Source organism: Nicotiana tomentosiformis, chromosome 8 (genome assembly GCF_000390325.3).
Source record: "Nicotiana tomentosiformis chromosome 8, ASM39032v3, whole genome shotgun sequence".
Classification (NCBI taxonomy): domain Eukaryota; kingdom Viridiplantae; phylum Streptophyta; class Magnoliopsida; order Solanales; family Solanaceae; genus Nicotiana; species Nicotiana tomentosiformis.
Window position 1 is genome coordinate 23,287,234 of NC_090819.1, and position 20,468 is coordinate 23,307,701.

General features: G+C 35.0%; 1 protein-coding gene across 2 annotated transcripts; it reads left to right on the plus strand.

The window, feature by feature from the left end:
• The first annotated feature begins 4,457 nt into the window (after window positions 1-4,457).
• On the plus strand, window positions 4,458-15,972 carry LOC104109864 (protein SUPPRESSOR OF PHYA-105 1-like). Of its 2 annotated transcripts, XM_018775491.3 has the most exons (10): window positions 4,463-4,789; window positions 6,598-8,055; window positions 8,245-8,402; window positions 9,186-10,011; window positions 10,310-10,456; window positions 10,565-10,882; window positions 10,966-11,025; window positions 11,178-11,430; window positions 11,527-11,756; window positions 15,425-15,972. In XM_018775491.3, exons 2-8 carry the CDS (start codon window positions 6,733-6,735, stop codon window positions 11,364-11,366), a joined length of 3,021 nt encoding a protein of 1,006 aa, XP_018631007.1. In that variant the 5' UTR covers window positions 4,463-4,789; window positions 6,598-6,732; the 3' UTR covers window positions 11,367-11,430; window positions 11,527-11,756; window positions 15,425-15,972. The 2 variants fall into 2 exon arrangements, with proteins under 2 accessions (XP_018631011.1, XP_018631007.1); XM_018775495.3 differs by lacking the exons at window positions 10,966-11,025; window positions 11,178-11,430; window positions 11,527-11,756; window positions 15,425-15,972 and having other exon boundaries at window positions 4,458-4,789; window positions 10,310-10,461; window positions 10,565-10,877.
• Window positions 15,973-20,468: the final 4,496 nt, after the last annotated feature.

Below are 20,468 nucleotides of genomic sequence, written 5' to 3' on the forward strand. Positions count from 1 at the left end.
ACAAGCCTGACCCCTTTGTTTGAATTGACTATCTATTTGAACCGTTGACCTCTCTTGAGCACTTGAGTTTGTTATGAGCTTGTAAAATCTAGGTGGAGGTATGGTTGGTTTTGAGTGTAACTATAGAAAAGGGAAAGGTGCACTGTTGAAAAGATTTTTTTTATGAGAACCACTTGTAGGGAGTTGAAAAAAGAAGAAGAGAAAATCAGAATCTAGAAAAAGAAAAAATGTTGGTGTTTGTATATATTATAAAGAAAACTATTCCTTGCTAGTGGTAAATCTTGCTTTGTCTGTGCTTAAGGAAATTGGGAGCTCGGTGTTAATATGATGTGAAGGTTGGGGTTTAGTTCAACACAAGTATGGATTTTATATTGTGAAATCGTATGTATTAAAGTGCTCAGGGAGGTGTAGTCACTATATCCAATTATATTCTACCCGTCCCGCAACCTACATTAAAACCAATTAAAATCCTACTTGATCCTTGACTGAATGAGCTAAATTAGTAGAGTATTACACTACGGGAAAACATATGGTACGTCTTCTGTGGCGCATAAATTTTATTTTGGAGAGTGAGTGAATTCTATCTGTCTTGAGTCCTAATTGCTCTTGAAATTTATTGTATATGAAACTACTCTCTATTATTTGTGTGAGGGAATATGACTTGTGAAGGTAAGGTAAAGTCTTTGACCTCTGTGTTAGAGTAAGTGAACAGGCTGTCAAAAATGCGTGGTACTTTTGAGTCGAGTCTCGAGGTCAGGATGTTATGATATGGTGCTTAGTTGATTTTAAACATTCTTGGCATGATGTGTTAGGGATGTTGTTTAATGAAAAGGTCGTCCCTAGGTGAAATGCTGTTTGATTGCTCGATGACGAGCAATAGTCTAAGTGTGGGGTGTTGATGGTAGGCTAGAAACACGTATTTTAGTCGTAGTATTGCACTATAATTATTGCATTTTACGTGTATTTGAGCTTAATTGATAGTAAATTATACTTGTTACATGCTTTATGCCTTGTAGGAAGTGATTCTGAGCTATTTAGGTAATTTGGAGCAAAATAGAACAAGTTGGAGCTTTGATGTCTGAGTAGAAGCCCAAGAAATTAAGCCAGGATCACGTTCGGGAGTCGAGGACCAAGTCCGGATATCAAAAAGTTAACACATGAATTTATTCTGAGAAAAAGCGCATAGGGCGCCGCGAGGCGCAATGCGACAGTGCAAAATTGCCTGACAAGCAAAATGCGAGCTCTCTGAATTTCCTCACTAGCGGGCAGCGCGGCTGTGCAAAATTGTCAAAGTGATTTCCAAGTTCGGCTAGGAAAGTGTAGTTTCATCCGGACTTGTTTCTACACGGTATAAATATACCAAAAATACGATTTTGAAGGGACTTTTGACCTACGAAAGATTGGAGAACCAACCAAGGCAAGAAGACTCAAGAATTCATCAATATCACAACCTGCAATCGGTGCAATACGAGAGTTTGTATCGAAATCATTAGCTTTGATGTTTTCTTTGTTCTTAAACTTATTTGAGATGTATTACTCCATTGTTATGGAGTAATTTCCATTAGGGTGTTGCCAGATACAATGTTTCGATAACGTGATTAGAGATTCGATTCTTGATAATTGTTAGAATTAATTGTTGGAGCTTTAATTTGTATTGTGAGTTATTTATTGTTTTGCTTAATCGAAAGAGGAGTTTGATATTGAATTTCTTCACATCTTATGCTCTAGTTTAAATTCGTGATTCAAATAGGTAATCGAAAGAGCCTCTTGAATTGTTAATCGAATTAGAAAATAGGAAAATATTCGTGAGAAGTTACCCTTTAGATCATAACCATCATTTGGTTGTTGCAATTGTTTACCGTGTTTCAATTGGATTAATTATTGAATTAACGTTTAATCGAAAGAGGAACAGTAACTTCAAGTTCAATCTGATTATCGGTTGAATTCGTGAGAATCAACCATATTATAAAGTGAATTAACTCAAGAATTGGATCCCGAGTCGGTTATCTTTCACCTATCTAGTCAAATACCCTTATCCCTCTCATTGATATTTCTTTATTGCTCATTTGCTGTCTTTTGTGATCAATTGTTATTTGCTTAATTTTTAGTAGTTCACCGTAGTAACAGTTATCAAATCAAGTATTAATTTTCCTGGATAGTAATCAACTGGAGATTATTCGAACATTGTATAAATCCAATCTCTGTGGAGACGATAATAAATCTACACTATCATTGACTAGCGAGCAATAATTTTATGTTTTTTTGCTCGTCAGTTGTGCAAGAGAAGGTTTTTCGTATATATATCTCAAGAAAAAAACTTTCAACTACTATGAACATACTAAATTTTGTTTGCCAATTTAATATTCCTAAGGTTTCTTGAAGAAGCTTGTAACCAAGCAAGTAGCTTATGCAGATAACTTACAAGCAACTTCCTAAAGAGCTTTGCAATTAAGCACGTAACTTGCAAATAACTTATGTAGATAGTTTACAAGAAGCTCCTTGAAGTGATTGCAATCAAGTAAGTAGTTTGCAAGGAACTCGAGGAGACAATTTTCATGCAGCTCCCTAAAGAGTCTTGTAATAGGGTTGTTCAAAACCGAGCCGAAACCGTTAACCAAGCCGAACCGATGGCTTATTGGCTTATTGGTATCGGATTGTCGGGGTAATGGATGGTGAACAGATTGAGTTTTATAATTAACGGCTTAACGGTTTGGGGGCGAATTACTCAATTTTCTTATTGGGTAAGCCATTAACCCATTAAGAATTTTTATATTTATACTTTTACCCCTATATATATAAAGTACTATTGAAATCATAAATGACTAAATCTCTAATTTCTAATTCTCAATAGAACTGTCGTCTGTCTGTAGCTAACATCATTGGTAGTCGTCTTTGGCTTTTCATCAAGAAAAGCTACTACAACTGATAGAGACAGTTTGAACTATGCATTTGGCCGTTTGATATTAATTGTTCAAAAATTTTCTATTTGGTTTAGCCAATAAACCACCTGGTAATCGTTAATCCGATACCAATCCGCCCGTTGTCTTATTGGATGACTAACAGATTACTATATTTATAATCCGATAACCGATAAACGAAACCGTTAAGCGTAATTATTCACCCAATCCGCTCGATAAGCACCCATACTCGCGAGTAATTATGTAAATAGCTTGCAAGTAGTGGCTGAGCCAACTTATAGCAAGAGATGTCAACTAACACCCTTTCGTGAAAAAATAAATTGTGTAGGTAGGTAAAATTATTTTTTATATGTATATATAATATATGTTGAGTCTCTTTGATTTTTTCGTTTGTTTACTTTTATATATTTTGACACCCCTTAATAAAAATTCTGACTCCGCGAATGCTCGCAAGTAGCTCACTAAAGAAGCTTGCAATTAATTTTTTTTTCTTTTACAAATAGGAAGTTAAGTTAATGCATTTTATACAGTTTTAAGTGAAATAATATATCAGTCTTGCTCTATTTTTCAATGCTTTAGTTAGCTTCCCGGTTTTATTTATAACATCAATCTAATTTTGTAAAATGTACATTGACTTACATATTTAAGTACTCAAAACCTCTTCTTTTACATCAACTTGTGATAAGTCAAAGAAAATTATTTAGTTGAGGAAACATAATAGTAAGCAACAAATACGTGGTATAAAAGAGGAAAGTTACCAAATTATTGGGCGGCGGGGTGTGAAGGGCTTGGGCTTCACGTGGGAATAACAGAGAGGACCTTCAGTAGCACACGTGATTATGATAAATCTAACCCATATATTTACCGGGCCGAGCCCACGCCGGCCCTTTTTGCGGCTGACTTTAGAATAACACCATTTTTTGACGATTTGTCTCTCTTCATAGTCACGAGTCACGACATATTATTTGATGTAATTTGTACATTACTAGATTATATATATAAATAATACGATTCAAATGTCAGTATATTTAGTCGTACCATCTGCATGTGTTCGGATGCCTAGATTTTTGAGCACTCAACGGCTGTATATTTAAAGTTATGAGTTTTATATTATATATTTATTGAAGAAATAAGTACGTGGTGAAATAACTCAAATAAATACGGTAAAGTATTATGATCATAATTCAGTGAAGCAGTATTCTTTCATTCTATTTTATGTTAAAAAGCCGGTAAGAAGAAGAATACTTTTTTATATTTAAAATTAATTAAATTAAATTTATTATTTTATTTTTATAAGATAATTTATAATCAATTTTTGAACCGAATATTTTTTGAAAACAGTCTCTATATCCCTCCGGGGCATGGAGTGTTGTTGATGTTGTAAGACAATTTATAACCAAAAAAATTTGTAAAACTTATTAGACCATAAATTTAATTTTTTTTTTGCAAAAGAAGGGACGGAGAAGTAGTAAAAAGGAACAAATATCCGTGGTTCCTTTTTTCCAACTTCCAAGAAAAAAAACAATTGCAAGAAAAAGATAGTTGACCCCTGACTAAGACCTGTCCCTTTTAATTCTCCCTCCACTATTGACAATCATCATTTCGCAAAACAACACTCCATAACAGAAATATCTGTGATTCTTCTTCTCCTACAAATTTTCTCGGAGTTATACTGATTAGATACCATATCTATGAAAAGTAATGTACAAAGAATTATTTCTGGTTGTGGTAATAAAAAGTTACCTATTGGTTTTAGAATCTTGAGTTACTGTTGAGCTACACAGATTTTTACTGCTGTAGAAATGGTGAACGATAACGGAATCCAATACTAGGGAAAAGTACCCTTTTTCAGCCATTTCTATTTCAGGCAAGTCTTTTGATATCTCTGTTATTGTTATTTGAGCTGTGGGTTTTGGGGAAAAGCTGAACTTTGTTGCTTATTCTGGTCAGGGCGGCCCGATCAATTTCGTTTGGCCTAAAGCAAAATTTTAATAGGGCTTTAATTTTTTTATTAATAAAAAATATTTTATTTTTATTTGAAGTCTATTTTTTTAACTTTTTTAGATGCAAAGTTATTATTAATTTTTTTTAATCAATTTCTTTTTATAAGTCTTTCTCAATTGACAATATAATTAATTTATTTAATATCTTTGAAATATTGTTGATTAAGTTTTTATTAATTTTAATTTTGAAATACTTTTTTTCGCCGAAGCAACAGTAATAGGAGTTATTAATATTATTCTATAAGTAATATAGACATTTGGAAAATAATCAAACCTTTTTATTTGATTGAGTATATCAATTAAATTGTTATCTTCTAATTGTACTATTTTTTTAAATATTTTTTATTCAGAAAATAAATCTAAACTATCAATATCGGGTTGATTATTATGATTTAAGGATCTTTCAAGATGAAGGCAATATTTTTTAAATTTTCATCAACTAGTGATCTCATTTTTTACCACTAAATAGAAAATCAACAATATTTTCATATGCCTCTAATTGTTCAAATCTATTTTAACGTGAAAAAATAACCTTGCCTACTAGGTCCATAATAAGTTATTTTTTTGGCTTTTATTTTGGTCCAAAATAAGTGTCCTTTTATATAATCGAGAAGGAATTAACTTTATTTTTTCAAAATTTGCCCTTATTTACATATCTCAATGTGTCAAGTTAACAACATATAAATTTTAATTAAGGATAATTCCGTCAAAATACATTTTTGTTCTAGGAGTCAGTATTTTCTTAAGGGGCACAACAAAGGTTAAAAAGTCATGGACTAGAGGGAGTATGTATATTTGAGATTTCACTATTAACATTCTCATCAAATTGTTTTTTCCTATATATTACACTTTTCTTATGAAATTTGGGTTCGATATTAATTTCAAATGCAATTTCCTTGGCAGAAATTAAAGTAGTTGCAAATCCTTCATCTCTTTATTTGTTAAATAATGAAATCAAACATTTTCACTTCACATAACTTTTAAAAAAAATTTATACTAAAAAAAAATGGGGCCTCCACAAATGTGGGGCCTAAAGCAGTTGCTTTACCTGCTTTATGGACGGGCCGCCCCTGATTCTGGTTGTTTCATCTGGACCGCACATTTACTCCCTCTCCCGTTTTATGTGACACACTGCATATATCTCTATCTCATTTTATATGACACACTTTCCTTTGCTCTAATAAAGGGTACATTTTTATGTTTAAAAATAATTTAACATTAAACGTCCAATTTTACCTTAATGAGTTTTTTTATAGTCATATGAATGTTTATGACTTGTATTAGCTGCTATTTTCTTGTATACTGGTATAAAGGATTCAACTTTATGTGCCAGGGTATCTGGATTTTAGTTTGTGTTTCTTGAATTTCTTTGCTTGGTTGAGTTTTTCACCTTCTTGAGTTTATTTTCTCCAATGTGATAATTTACACTATTGCATAATTGGTTATTGCCAGACATATAGTGAAGAATCATATAGCCGACCCAATAAGCTTAGGTATAGTTGCTGTTCTTGTTGTATATTGGGTATTGAGTCCTTGATTTTAGTTTCCCTTGATAGATATTTAAAGATAATTTTATCCCCTTGCCCTTAGACCTTATTTCAAATCTCAGTACCTCAAAATTCTGCTTGATAGGAATGTTGCCCCAATTTAATGTAAAGTACTTTTATTTCAGTCAGTCCCTCGAGGATTAATCAATGCCGAATGCAGCTGGTATTTAATTGAAAGAGTCCATTTAATTTGATTCTTTGAAACATTTCTGAGAAATGAAAGATTGGTTAGAGAAAAAAAGAGTACTCTGAGTTTGGAGTGGTATGGAACAGTCAAAGGAGGAAGTAGAGGCAAATGATGTAGCTGCGAGTGCGCTACTTAAAACGAGGGAATGTGATATTTCCGTTGAACCATCGATTGGAACGTGCATAACTACCAGTCATGAGTTGGCGGAGGGATCAACTTCTGCTAGTTTGGCGATGATGGAGGATGATGGTACAAACAGATATGCAATGTCCGTGAAGGATCCTCAGCCTGCCGGTACAAGCTCTTATTCGATGAGTAGTTCAAGGCTCACCATTGAAGAGTTAGTTAGGAGTAATTACAATATTCCTGAACCAGTTACTCTTAGTAATTACTCTGATAATCGAGAAAAAAATCACAAGCCGCAAATTCAGTGGCAATGTTCCTATCAATTGGGGGGTGGCTCTAGAAATGCGAAGGACGATGTAGATCCTTCTTCCACAGACAAGAATTTGCTAGGGCTGAAAGAGCTGAAGCATGCATCCGATAAAGATATCAATGTAGGCTCTAATGCAGTCTCTTCCCAATCAAAAGAAGACCATAACCTAACCATTCCAAGCAGTAGATTACTTCCGGGAAATAGTGGATCGAAACTTTTATCTACATCTGGCTTTTCTAAGTTTTTCGCTAACCGATCTCTTAAAGGCAAAGATGTTGATGCACCAAAAGGCACTGCACTTCATAAAGAAGTTCATAGTGCCTCAATTCCGCAGAATAAGTATGAGTATGAGAAAGCTTCCATAAGAATGGTATCATCTGATGCATCGTTTAAGCCAGGCGCTAACTCTAATCAAGCACCGCTTAGTTGTAACAATCAGGAAAGAGAAAAACCAACTTCAACTCACAATGGAGTTACATTGAGAGAGTGGATAAACTTAATGGGATCACGGATAAAGAAAGCTGAGAGGATTCACATTTTCCGGCAGATTGTGAAGTTAATCGATATTGCACATTCCCAAGGAATTGCTTTCCAGGATTTACGGCCATCCTGTTTCATTTTACTTTCACCAAATGGTGTTAAATATGTCGGTCCATCTATCCAAATAGACTCCATGTATGTCGTAAATCAGAATACAAATGGGAAAAGGCCATCCAACCTGGAAATGCATGCTCAAAACAACTTGGGTGCAAAGCAGCGGAAAGTCAGTGATTACGTGGACTTGATGAGAGAGAAGCCTGAGTATGTTTCTGGGTATGTCGTTAGAGATATTTATGGTGAAACCAAGGGACTGGAGTCTGACATTAATCACTTGGAAAAGAAGTGGTACACTTGTCCTGAAGAACTCAACTACAGAAGCCTAGTATCATCTAATATCTACAGTCTCGGGGTTCTTCTTTTTGAGGTGGGTAATCAATTTATCATACAGTAGATGCTGAATTTATGAATTCTCCTTTGTTGTTAATGATTTTTTTTCCTCTTGATTCATTTAAATTGACGGTGGGTACAAGGGATGTTTTGTTCCACAATGTGCTTTGCTGAAGGGTTAAGATAAATTATCTTTCCTCTTACTAATGCCTGTTGTTTCTATTAGTTGCTCTGCTGTTTCGAATCACCAGCGGCACATTCTGCAGCAATGTTGAATTTGCATAGTCGAATTCTCCCACCAAATTTCCTTTCTCAGAATCCCAAGGAAGTTGGCTTTTGCTTCTTGCTGCTTCATCCTGAACCTTCTTCTCGTCCTACAGCAAGGTATTATTATGTTTCCTAATTCCATGCGCAGTATAATTTTCTGCTACTTGGACTTTGCTTAAACCATTCATTGTTAAAGTACCCTAGATTTTGGTTATTTTGATAACATTGTGATGTGCTGAGTAAACTCATAGCATTTTCCGCTTTTGCCAATCATAGATTCCTTGTAGTTTGTTATATTGTCTATTATGCTCCTTTTTCCTTTCGGGTGAGAAGCTTGTTTGGTGTTCAAGACTAATGTTTCTATAATCAGAAAGAGGAGCTCTTTAGGGCTTGAGGCATCTTAGCCTCTTCTTTTGTTCTTTTATATTATATACTCCCCTCGTTCCAGTTTATGTAAACCTTTTTGGAGTACGAGGGTCAAACTGACTAATTTTCTGTGTGAATTTAGACATAGAATTTTCAAATTTTTTGAAAAAAAATATACATATTTAGAAACTATATAAAAAGTAATATAAGTAGGATAGCTTTCAGACGAAAAAGAGTTGAGTTTCTGCGATGGTGGAAAATAAATAGCAAAATATTTGCCACTCGGTAGGATTGAGGGAATAGACTTTTTTTAAAGTGTTATTTGTTCTTTGCTAGTTGTCTTCTAACCTGCCGTTTATCGGTCTGATCTGATAGATATGTCTGCTTTTGTGCTGGTAACCTTGTGGCTTTATCCTATTCAGTTTTAACTTCTCTAACTGGTAGAAAGCTCAGGCACCCCAATTTTGTGAATTTCCTCAAGTAAAATTGTTTTACTTGTAATCACATTCACAATTCTACTTATCATCTTTGCAGGGAAATCCTGCAGTCTGAATTAATTTATGGAACTGAAGAAATCTGTAAAATAGATGGTGTGCCATCAATTATTGAGAAGGATGATGACCCTGATTCAGACATCTTGCTCTATTTCCTAGTTTCACTGCAGGAGGAAAATCAGAATAATACCTCCAAGTTATTACAAAGAATAGAGTGCTTAGAAGCTGATATCAAGGAGGTCGAGAAAAAAGATGGCTTTAGAATTTCAAATTTGGTGGACACAGACTTCCATAATACGCGGCAGGGATCCTACTTTAAACATCTCAAGTCTAATGACCGTCTTTCTATGAAAAACATGACCAATGAAAAGCTGATTAAAAATTTTTCTCAGCTTGAAAGTGCTTACTTCTGCATGAGATCCCAAATCCAGCTTGTGGAAAATGATACGATAGGTCGACCAGACAAGGATTTGTTGACATGTCGTGACAGGTTGTCCCAGGTTTCAACAAAAGTTGTGGAGCCAACTCTTAAATCTGTCGATCGTGTTGGAGCCTTTTTTGAAGGTGTTTGTAAATATGCTCGCTACAGCAAGTTTGAGGAATACGGGACATTAAGAAATGGCGATCTTCTCAACTCTATAAATGTGATCTGCTCCCTTTGTTTTGATCGTGAAGAGGACTATATAGCTGCAGCTGGTGTTTCAAAGAAAATCAAAATCTTTGAATTTGCTTCACTTTTGAATGACTCTGTCGATCTTCAATATCCTGTGGTTGAGATGTCAAACAAATCTAGGCTTAGCTGTCTTTCCTGGAATAGTTATATGAAAAACTATCTCGCTTCAACAGATTATGATGGCGTAGTCAAGGTATGTACCTTTTTTTACTGAAATTGTTAGAGATTTTGACAATATTTTTAATTCTTACCCCTTATCTGACTAGCCTATAAATACTCGAAAAGTATTCTTTCTGGCATGACTTTTTCTTGGCAATGTAAGAGAACATGTCTCCTCGCTATTAAGTGCATTAATTTATAATTGAAAAGGTACATCAACTACCCAACACATACTTGCAGTTGAAGCGGAAAGTATTTCATTCATTTTGTTAACTTAATTTTTACAACTTGTTCTGTCACTCCGTAATTCGGTGTGTCTATTTTGAATCTAGATGTGGGATCCAAGCACAGGTCAAGGATTTTCACAATATGTAGAGCACCAGAAGAGGGCTTGGTCGGTCAATTTTTGTCAAGTAGATCCCACAAAGTTTGCCACTGGAAGTGATGATTGTTCCGTAAAAGTGTGGAATATTAATGAGGTAAGGTACTTTACCTGATCCTAGCTTGTAACTTTAATGAAGTTGGTAGCTTCATTGAGATTTAATCTGCGGAAACAAACATGGAATTTAATTCATTTCTTTCGGCAGAGGAGTTCTGTGGATACAATCTGGAATCCTGCCAACATATGCTGTGTGCAGTTCTCCGCTTACTCCTCTCATCTGTTGGCTTTTGGATCTGCTGACTACAAAATCTACTGCTATGATCTTCGCCATACTAGGATTCCGTGGTGCACTTTATCAGGACATGAGAAGGCTGTTAGCTATGTAAAATTTGTAGATTATGGTACCATGGCTTCTGCATCCACTGATAACACATTAAAGCTATGGGACCTTAAGACAACAAGTTCGGAAGGACTGTCCTCAAATGCTTGCAGCTTGACTTTCAAGGGGCACACCAATGAGAAGGTATACCGAGGATATTTTCTTTATAATGAACATCTGAATGCAATAAGTTCAATTTCATTTACTGTTCTTTTTGCTTTCTACAGAATTTTGTCGGGTTATCAGTATTGGATGGATACATTGCATGTGGTTCCGAATCTAATGAGGTAACACCGTATCTCATCATTTTTATTAGGGATATGTGGTTTTGATTTAGACCACTCAACTACTGGTGTCCCTTACCATTCCCAACATCTAAAGGTTGTTGGTTTCCAGCTGAAGCATCATTCTCTTTCTTTAATTTAACATTTTTGTGCAGGTATATGCGTATCATAGATCTCTACCGATGCCAATTACCTCGTATAATTTTGGATCTGTTGATCCTAGCTCTGGCAATGAAGGTGAGAGTAATGGGCAATTTGTTTCAAGTGTTTGCTGGAGAAGAAAATCTAATATGGTAGTTGCGGCAAACTCAACTGGATGTATAAAGCTGTTGCGTTTGGTATGAATTAAAGCTCATTATCCTCTGAATCTGAGCCATGCTGTCAGATGTGTTCTGCAATTAGCTTCAGGTAAATTGTTGAATTTAGTTCATTTCACATATTACAAAATTGGTCAAAGTACACAAATAGTATTTTTTTATGAATACAATGTTTTGAACATTTCAGGACTAATGAATCTAGGTGTGGAAGATTGAAGCTGAAATTTGTAGTTGTGGGCTAAATGGAATGGACTTTAAAATAGGAATACAACTTTTTTAGGAGCCAAAAGTATTCAACTCTGATGATGGAAATGGAGATGCAGCAGTTCTGGCCTCCTTCGGTGCTTCTTTTGCGAAAAGATGACATCAGCAATGTTGAGAAATTTTGCTTTGCGTGATTAGTTTTCTGAAGCCGAGGTACGGATTATAAATTTTGGAAGAAATATCTTCTTTACTTCAATGTGGCGTGAGCGGTCTAAATTTCGACCCCTATTTCTTTCTTCATATTGTAAAGGGGAAAAACACCCTTTTTACGACTAGTCTATAGAAATATAGTTACTTGTTGAACAGCAAAGAATCAAATTTAGGGTGTGTTTGGTATGATTGCTGATGGCGCGTGACACTATTTGGATCTGCTTGCGGCTGGGCGCCGGCGCTTGGCATTGGATCTGCGCGTGGGGACCAAAGAATTCAAACATTCAAGCATTCAAACAATTCTCTGTACTGGTGTCTCTCCCCCCGACTCCGCATAGCATTTTGTAATAGATTTCATCATCATCAATACAATCATCAGCTTTCATCATCAATTGCTCATTTCCGCTGCTCAATTGCTCACGACATTAGTTTTTCCGTACGACACTGACAATCTAGTCTAGCGTACGGAGGGGACCTCAGTTGGCGCATAACAACCGCACTGACATCAGTTGCTTAGCCTTACGTCGCCCTTCCAAGGAACTTCAGGAAGGCGTCACGTAACAGTTGGTTTTCTAATTTTTCCATGTTTGGTTGGCTTAAATGTTTTGAAAAACATTTTCCTTGTGAACGCGAATGTTTTCCTTATCAAGAGAAGGGAAAATATTTTCCAAAACTACTTCTCAACTTTCTCCAATTGGAGGAAAATGTTTCATTATCAAGAGAAGGAAAAATATTTTCCAAAATCCCTTCTCAACCTTTCAAATTTCAGTTTTTTTTTTCGTCACCACCCACCCTACACACCCCCGTAAAAAATAATTACTTTTTTTGTCCCCGCCCTCCTCTACCCCCCTCCCCCCAAATAAAATATATATATTTTTTTATATATTTTCAGTTTTAGTTTTTTCATCTTTCGGTTTACAGGTTCGAAATTTTACAAGTTCCAAAGTTATGAGTTCAGAGGTTTATGTGTTTGGAAGTTTACGGGTTTAGAAATTATAAAGTTTATGGGTTCGAAATTTCGTGGTTTCGAAAGTTTAGCGGTTCGGAAATTTATGAAATTTGTGGGTTCAAAAGTTTATGACTTTATGTTTATTGTATCTAAATTATTTATGAATACTCTTGAGAAGTTATTTTCCTTAATTTGCGTACCAAACACCGGAAAATGAATAAGATTACTACTTGTTTTCCAAGAAAACATTTTCTTGGAAAATATTTTCCACGGAAAACATTTTCTGTTATACCAAACACACCCTTAATCTGGTTAAATATTTCGTAATGGGTGTCGAATTGTTCTAGTTATTTCTGCATATCTTAGCAATTGTTGCTTCACCGCAAAGTGAAGCCATTACAACTTAAAAGGTTAATTCATCAGTGAAACGTTTCTCTGTCATTATCTTCTTTGCTTATCATGCTTTAGGCTTCTTTTCTTAAAGGTGAGTAATTTTACAGTGTTCCATACTAACCTTTAGCTGCTGACGACCTTGCTTTTGTTATTTTTATAATTTCATTGCACGACCTTTGTGCTCAAATCCATGTTAAGTTCTTGGCCTGGTGTAGCAGAGCTCGCTCTAGTTCCAGGTAGCTGCAGCAATACCTACATAATATTCATTAATGGTATTTAGAATGAATCTTGAGCTGAGGGTCTTTCGGAAACAGCCTCTCTACTCACTCGGGGTAGGGGTAAGGTCTGCGTTCCAGACCCCACTTGTGGGAATTCACTGGGTGGTTGTTGTTGGTATTTAGAATGAAATTTTATCCCAAAACATTTTTAATTTAAAGATGTAGTAGGCATCTAAATATCTGCGTAAAACTCAATTAACTCCTTCGACTAAGTAGGATATTGAATTTTAGTTAATGAAGCAAGAGCTTATCACCTGCTCCCTCCGATTTAATTTATGTAAATCCATTTGACATGACACGGAGTTTAAGAAAGAAATAAAGAGTTTTGAAACTTGTCGTGCTAAACAAGCTATAACATTTGTGTGGATATAGTTCTTTTAAAACTTGTAGTCTTAAACATGTCATAGTGTTTGTGTGGCTGTAAAAGCTTCTCCTTAAGGGTAAAATGGAAAATTTAGGTTAAATTTTTTCTAAATTTAGGAAAAGATCATTCCTTTTGAAACGGAGGAAATAGGTTCACATAAACTGAGGGAGTAAAAGATAAGGATGATAAATATAAAATAAGATTGACAAGCCGCTGAATCATCATATCATAAGCTGCTACATCAGCACGTGATAAGCTGCTACATTAGCACGTGATAAGCTGCTGCATCATTAGGTGATAAGCTCCTGCGTCACATGCCACTGTTCGATCATTTGGATAGATTATCAGATATGTCAACTTATGAAGTGTAGCAGATAATCTAGATAGTTGAAATTTAATTACTCCAGCTCCTTTCTACATATGATGCTATCAACAAAAAATGCATCTTCCAATGGCCATTGATCCCCTTCTTCTTAGTGCTTAATCCAGACACATGTGAACTCAAACTGGACTCTTTCTTCTAGCCAATCTCCTGAACCCCACAAAAACGAAAAGATAAAAAAGAAGAAAGAAGAAAAAAGAAAAATTGAAAGAGGAAATGTATACTGTTACCTTCCTTTAAAAAAGAAAGACGAAATGTATGTCCATTTCTTTTTTCCTGGTTAAAGTTTTAAGTAGTGAATCCTTTATGCTCTAGCATTTTCTCAACTTTTGTGCATAAATGATAGTATCACTTTGTTGAATTCACCTTGGTGTCACTAAAATATGCGGGATTTCGAGTTTGCAATACTGTAAAAGAATTCAAGAAAATTTGATTGAGGAGCAAAAGAATAGGAGTCTGTTCCACTTCCCTTCATATCTTACTTGACCTTAGGATTAAACATCTAATATGACATATCAGGTCCAACGGGAGCTTCTTGATGTCACGATGTGAGCTGTTCTAAACTACTAACAAATTATAGAATATTTAGCAGTAGCCTGATAATAAAGGTGATTCAATAGAGATACGAAGTAGATGGTGCAGTGGCTTTGATTTTTGATTTAGCATGATTTAAGTAAGACCCCTACTTTTAGAATCTTGATCGGTGCCAAGTGCCAACACAACGTAATAAAGTTATTTTTGTCAATATTTCATATAGGGAAAGGCTAGGCAATTACTGAATCATTCAATGGTGATGTCAATTCTTTTAATTCAACTCTTTCAGTGAGTTTGATTCTTATTAGTTGCACCAAAGCTACTTTATTATGTTGAGAGACAAAGGTATTGTTATCTGTGGAACATATAATCCAACAGATCAAATCAAGCTATTTGCAAAAAAAGGTTATTACAGCTACATTAGCTCAAATAAGACAATCTTGTAATACTCTTCTGCTGGGTCAAATTTCTGCTTGGAAGTTGGAACATACTTCGTTTATTTTATTGATGAGTTTTCTGCTTGGAATATGTAATATGATTACTCTAGATCAACTGTTATTAAGTTTTATTATGATATCTGCTCGGAGCAAATATTAATAAAAATAGGGTTCATACTAGTGTCTAATAAACTAAAAGTTCCTATATGCATTATTGCTTGCGGACATTTTGAGCAATGTAAAGTGACCTTTAATCTAACAAATATAGCTTTAATGCTGCATGTAATATCTCTAGACCAAAAAAGCTTAGTTGTTCTTGTTTTTACATCTGCAGATCTCGTAAAATTGACAATCTCTTCTTCAAAGTCTGTAGATACAATCCACTTCTTTTCAGTTGGTGATCTGCCGTTCCACAGTCTGAAGCTGCATTGCGTCCTGATTCAGGAGACTCATGCTTTGTTTTCTTTCTCAATCACCTTGTGAGCAAACATTTGGAAAAGTATATATGTGTGACATAAAAGGATCGAAACAGAATTTTTGGGGAGGAAAAGCTCCATAGGATCCCAGCTTTATGACACTATAGTCAACTGGTGGTGATGGTGAATCCATTTGGCTGTACTCATAGTTACTTTCGTTACTGAGAACCTCTTTATATAGCGGAGAATTCTGAAGATGAATGAGAAACTTGTCCGTTGATTTGGATGAGTGTGCCAAGACTCCTTTGTCAAGCTTGTATACTTGCCATGTTAGCTGTATATGGATTCATATGAGTTAGTGGAAAAACAGTTAGAAAAGCTTGTATACATGCCATGTTAGCTGCTTGTCTGCTCTTTGTTCCCTATGGATTCATTTGATAATTTATTGATATTGCTTAGGCGTAAATGCCGTGTCGAGCGTTCTCCCTATGTCTTCTAAGTTCGATAGCATCAGTGTTAGCATGATATCTCTTTATTCTTAGTTCTACCTAGTGTTTACCTGCTTTATTGGCTTCGATCTTCTAGTTTTATCTAGTTGTTGTTACTTCTTGTTGCCGTTACTTCTTTTTATTCTTTCTTTAGCCGGGGTCTATCGGAAACAGCCTCTCTACCCTTCAGGGTAGGGGTAAAGTTACGTACATCTTATCCTCCTCAGATCCCACTCATTGGAATTCACTGGGCTTCTTGTTGTTGTTGCTGCTTTGGTGCAAATGTCGGAACTGGAGTGTAACTGTTGTTGTTGAATGATACCTGTCACATTCACATTATTGGCAGCATTTGAAGTGTTGGCCCAAGAGGCGTATCTAGGATTTGAAGGTGGCGGGTGTCACAATTATTTTTAATGTACACCTTAAAATAACTAATATAGAGTTTGTTTGGAACGTTTGTCCGATTTATTTATTTTTTAGTTTATTCAGGCAATTAATAGGCATTTTTTATTTAAAATTAGAAAATCACATCTCTTTCCCAAAATATATTTGTGAGATTTCACTGGGTATGTTGTTGTTGTACAAAAATTACATCTCAGACATCAAGAAGCAAATATAATTAGCATTTTAAAGAAGGAATCACACCTTTATTATTAACAATATAAGTAAAATCAATATTTTTTTTTACAAGGAACTACATCTTTTTTTGTATGCTAAAAGTAAATTTGCACAAGTAAAATAACATCTTTAATAAGGAAATTCCGCCAATCAAAATAAGAAAAATAAAAAAATATCTTTAATAGATAAATTATACACCATAAGTAAGTGCAGAATCAGATAAACTACAAGATCCCAAAAATTAAAATAAAAAATCTCATGTTTTTCTAAGCAATACTTGCAAAATATTCATCATAATTTAATAGTAAAAACAGTTAAATTGTATTTAACAATCATAGAATAACACAATTTTTTATGTTATAATAAAAAATAAATTATAAAAATTAATTCCGAAATTTCTATCAAGACCCAAGTTTTTTGATTTTGCAAAAAAAATAAAAAATTAAAAGATTTGAATTAAGAGAAATTGTTATTTTACGGTATTTTAAATATAGGAGGATCTTTTTTGAGTGTCTTTGCTAAAGATCAGAGATAAAATAATAGAATAGAGGAAAACATATAAAAAATAATAAACGACAAATAGAAAATTGGGAGGTAGCCAAAAAGGAAAATGACTGGGACAAAGGAAATAAAAAGCACAACAAAAAGGAAAAGTTAGACAAAGTTCAAGATAAATTCGAACTTGAATTTTGCACACGAGAAACGCTTTCACAAAGGTCTACCAGACATGGCACCTTTGTCTAGTTTGCGATTGAGAATGACAAGATCAAATATTTAACCTAGTTTAAGAAAATTTTTACATAAATATATGATAATTTTACCAATCTAGCGGGTGCTGTACCACCCCACCCTAAAGGGCTGGATCCGCCCCTGTTGGCCCCATGTAGTTATAATTGGTATTTCCAATGTAATTGTTGTTCCTATTATTTCTTCTCTTATTGAACTTGAATCCATGAGAGTAACCAACAAGCTTGTAACAACTCTCTTTCTAATAATGTCCCTTCAAGTCACAGAATTTCATAGTACTCAAAAGTTCCTCTTCACTCTTGAGTTTATATTGGACATGTGAGCACCTAATTTTTGATCGTGCTTGAATATTTTTTGCTTCTCACGCGTGTCCCCACTTAACTTTTCTTTGTCCCCCATACTTGTCCCCATGCTTTGTCCCGCATGCTTGTCCCACATGCTTTGTCCCACATGCTAGTCCTCCACACACAACCCCCACATATCTCCATTTTCTTTCTTCACGTGAAGGGGCAAAAAATATCACTCATAAAATACCATCTTCTTCCCTCTATTGTTTGAGCAAAAAAAAGGCAGTCGCAAACCCAAAAAATAACCTCCAAAGCCACCCCATTTCAGCTCCAAAAACGAACTGAAAACTGTCCATAAACCAGCCCTTGAACCACCTCAAAGGGAGCTGTAAAAACATCCAAAAATAGTCCGAATCGCCCCAAAATACCATCGTTTTTATCCCCGAAATCCAACCAAAACAGGGCCCGAAAACATTCAAAAATAGCAACTCAAATTGCTGCCTTTTTCGCTGAAAAACCAGTGCAGAAACACCATGAAAACAGTCCCAAAACCAGTCCAAAATTCCAGTCAAACACTGCTGAAAAACAGCCACTAAATCACTATTAAAACCTGACAGTTTCCTCCCAAATCGCTTGAAAAATTCGAGGCAAAACCCATTCGAAAGGTCTGGTTGCTGTCGAGTGCGAGGTCGTCCGAGCTCCGTCCGTTTAACTCCGCTTCAGTTTTCTCTGTTTTCTCATTGGGTTTGACATTTGCAACTGTACCAGCTAGTTTATTCGAATTTTCTTATCAATACATTGGAAAAGTTTCATTGCTCAAGGTCCGGTTCTTTCTTTCTTTTACTACTCTATTTCATTTCTCTATGATTCAAATATTTTAGATACATGTTACTGATGCTTTACTTCTTCACTTCTCATGTGTGTTTGCTTTTGAATTCTTAATGTTATTAGTGGAAGTGAGTTTTATGAGATATATGTACTAATATTTTTATAGTAGAATGTATAAAGGTTTTATAAAGACTTTTAGGAGTAGACCGAATTTGTTGAGTTGATGAACTAAGAATTCTGTTGGATTTAAGGTTTTTTTTGTCACTTTTGTTTACTGTGAATGTTATGGGAAGTGGCACCCAGTTTGATTAGATGAAATAAGTAACTAGGTCACAGCCTAAGAAGAAAGATGAAATGGATTTTAGAATAATTAGTGTGACGTGAGGGTTTGACTAACATTAATAATGCCTGGGCCTTAGATTTGCATGAGAGTTGGCCCAAAGTAAATAAATCAAAATCGGGCTCATTCATTTCATAACCGAGTAGTTGTTATACTTAGTCCACAAAGCTAAGCTACTTTTCTTCCATAACTCTTGCCTCACAACAATCTCAAATTAGTTTAGGAAGATAATAACTCACAAATTGCTAGTATGTTTTAGGCGTGCAGTAATAAATCAATTATTGTAATTGTGTACACGTTCGCGTGACATAGGTATATTTCCCAAATTAAAGGCAAAGTACGCGTACTTTGACAAAATAATCTTAATATTAATAAAGCGTGATTAACCATGTACACGTACGCGTGACATGATTTTAGCGCCCCAAATAAAATAAATTCACGCACACGTGATCCGTATCAAAGATAATTCTATATTTTAATAATTAAAAGCGGATAGATAAAACATGAAAACCAATAAATCACAGTTTATCCAAAATTAATTCAAGCCAAGTTGTAGTCAATAAAGCGGCCGTGTTAGAACCGCGGGACTCGGGGAATGCCTTACACCTTCTCCCCGGTCAACAGAATTCCTTACCCGGACTTTGTTTTGCAGACCAATAATAAAAGAGTCAAATATTCCTTTGACTAGGGATTCAAACAAAAGGTGACTTGGAGCACCCAAAAACTCAATTCCAAGTGGCGACTCTGTAAATAAAATAATTTCTACTCAAATTTGTCACTTTAATTGAAAAAATACTTTAATCCACTTTATTTATCTTTGGGTGATAAAAAGGGGTGTGACAGGACACAAAGGCTGTTGGTTCGCCCTTGTCGTCTCTGCTGAGGGAACACTGAATGATCAAGTAGAAATGATTGAGTTACTCATTGCTTAGCCAAATTGACCCAAAAAACTAGCTTTGGACGTGTTATGACCAACTCAATTCAACCCGCTTTGAACCATCATATTTAATCTAACATGTTCATTTGTCACCTCTGATATTGACTAAGCAAACAATCTAGTTACTTACGCAATCCAAAATTCACCCAACTTTTAAATGAATTAACTTGGGTGGTGTTCAAATTGACTGCTAATTAATTTTTTTCCCAGCCTTAAATGCCCTAATTTAAGTAGATCCTATTTTTATGAGCTAAATTTAACACTTTGGAAAGTATAGGGTTGCCTATTCATAGAGATGTAACAGGCAGAGAGAAGATACCATGAGAGCCTTTTTTAGACCCAATAAAATTTACTCTCCCTAAACAGTTAAAATGGATCAAGTAAAATATTTGTATGCTCTCTAATTGACTATTGAATTAGTATTCACCAACAACATCCTTTAACTACATATTTCGGGTTTCAGCATTGGGTATGTAGTCTCCTTTATTAGAGAGCGCTTTACCCCCATCCCCCTAATGTGAAATTTTCTGAGACGAATTCGGATATGACGGGAGCCCCAATATGGATATCGGACATCGGGTGAAAAACCAAAAAAGAATTAGTTTTCTCATTCTGTGAACCTATCTCTCTATAACTAGTCATTATATTGTCATTGTGATTCAATTGTGCTCTCTTATTTCCAAAACCTTTGGTAGCACTTATTGCCCCCAAAATAAA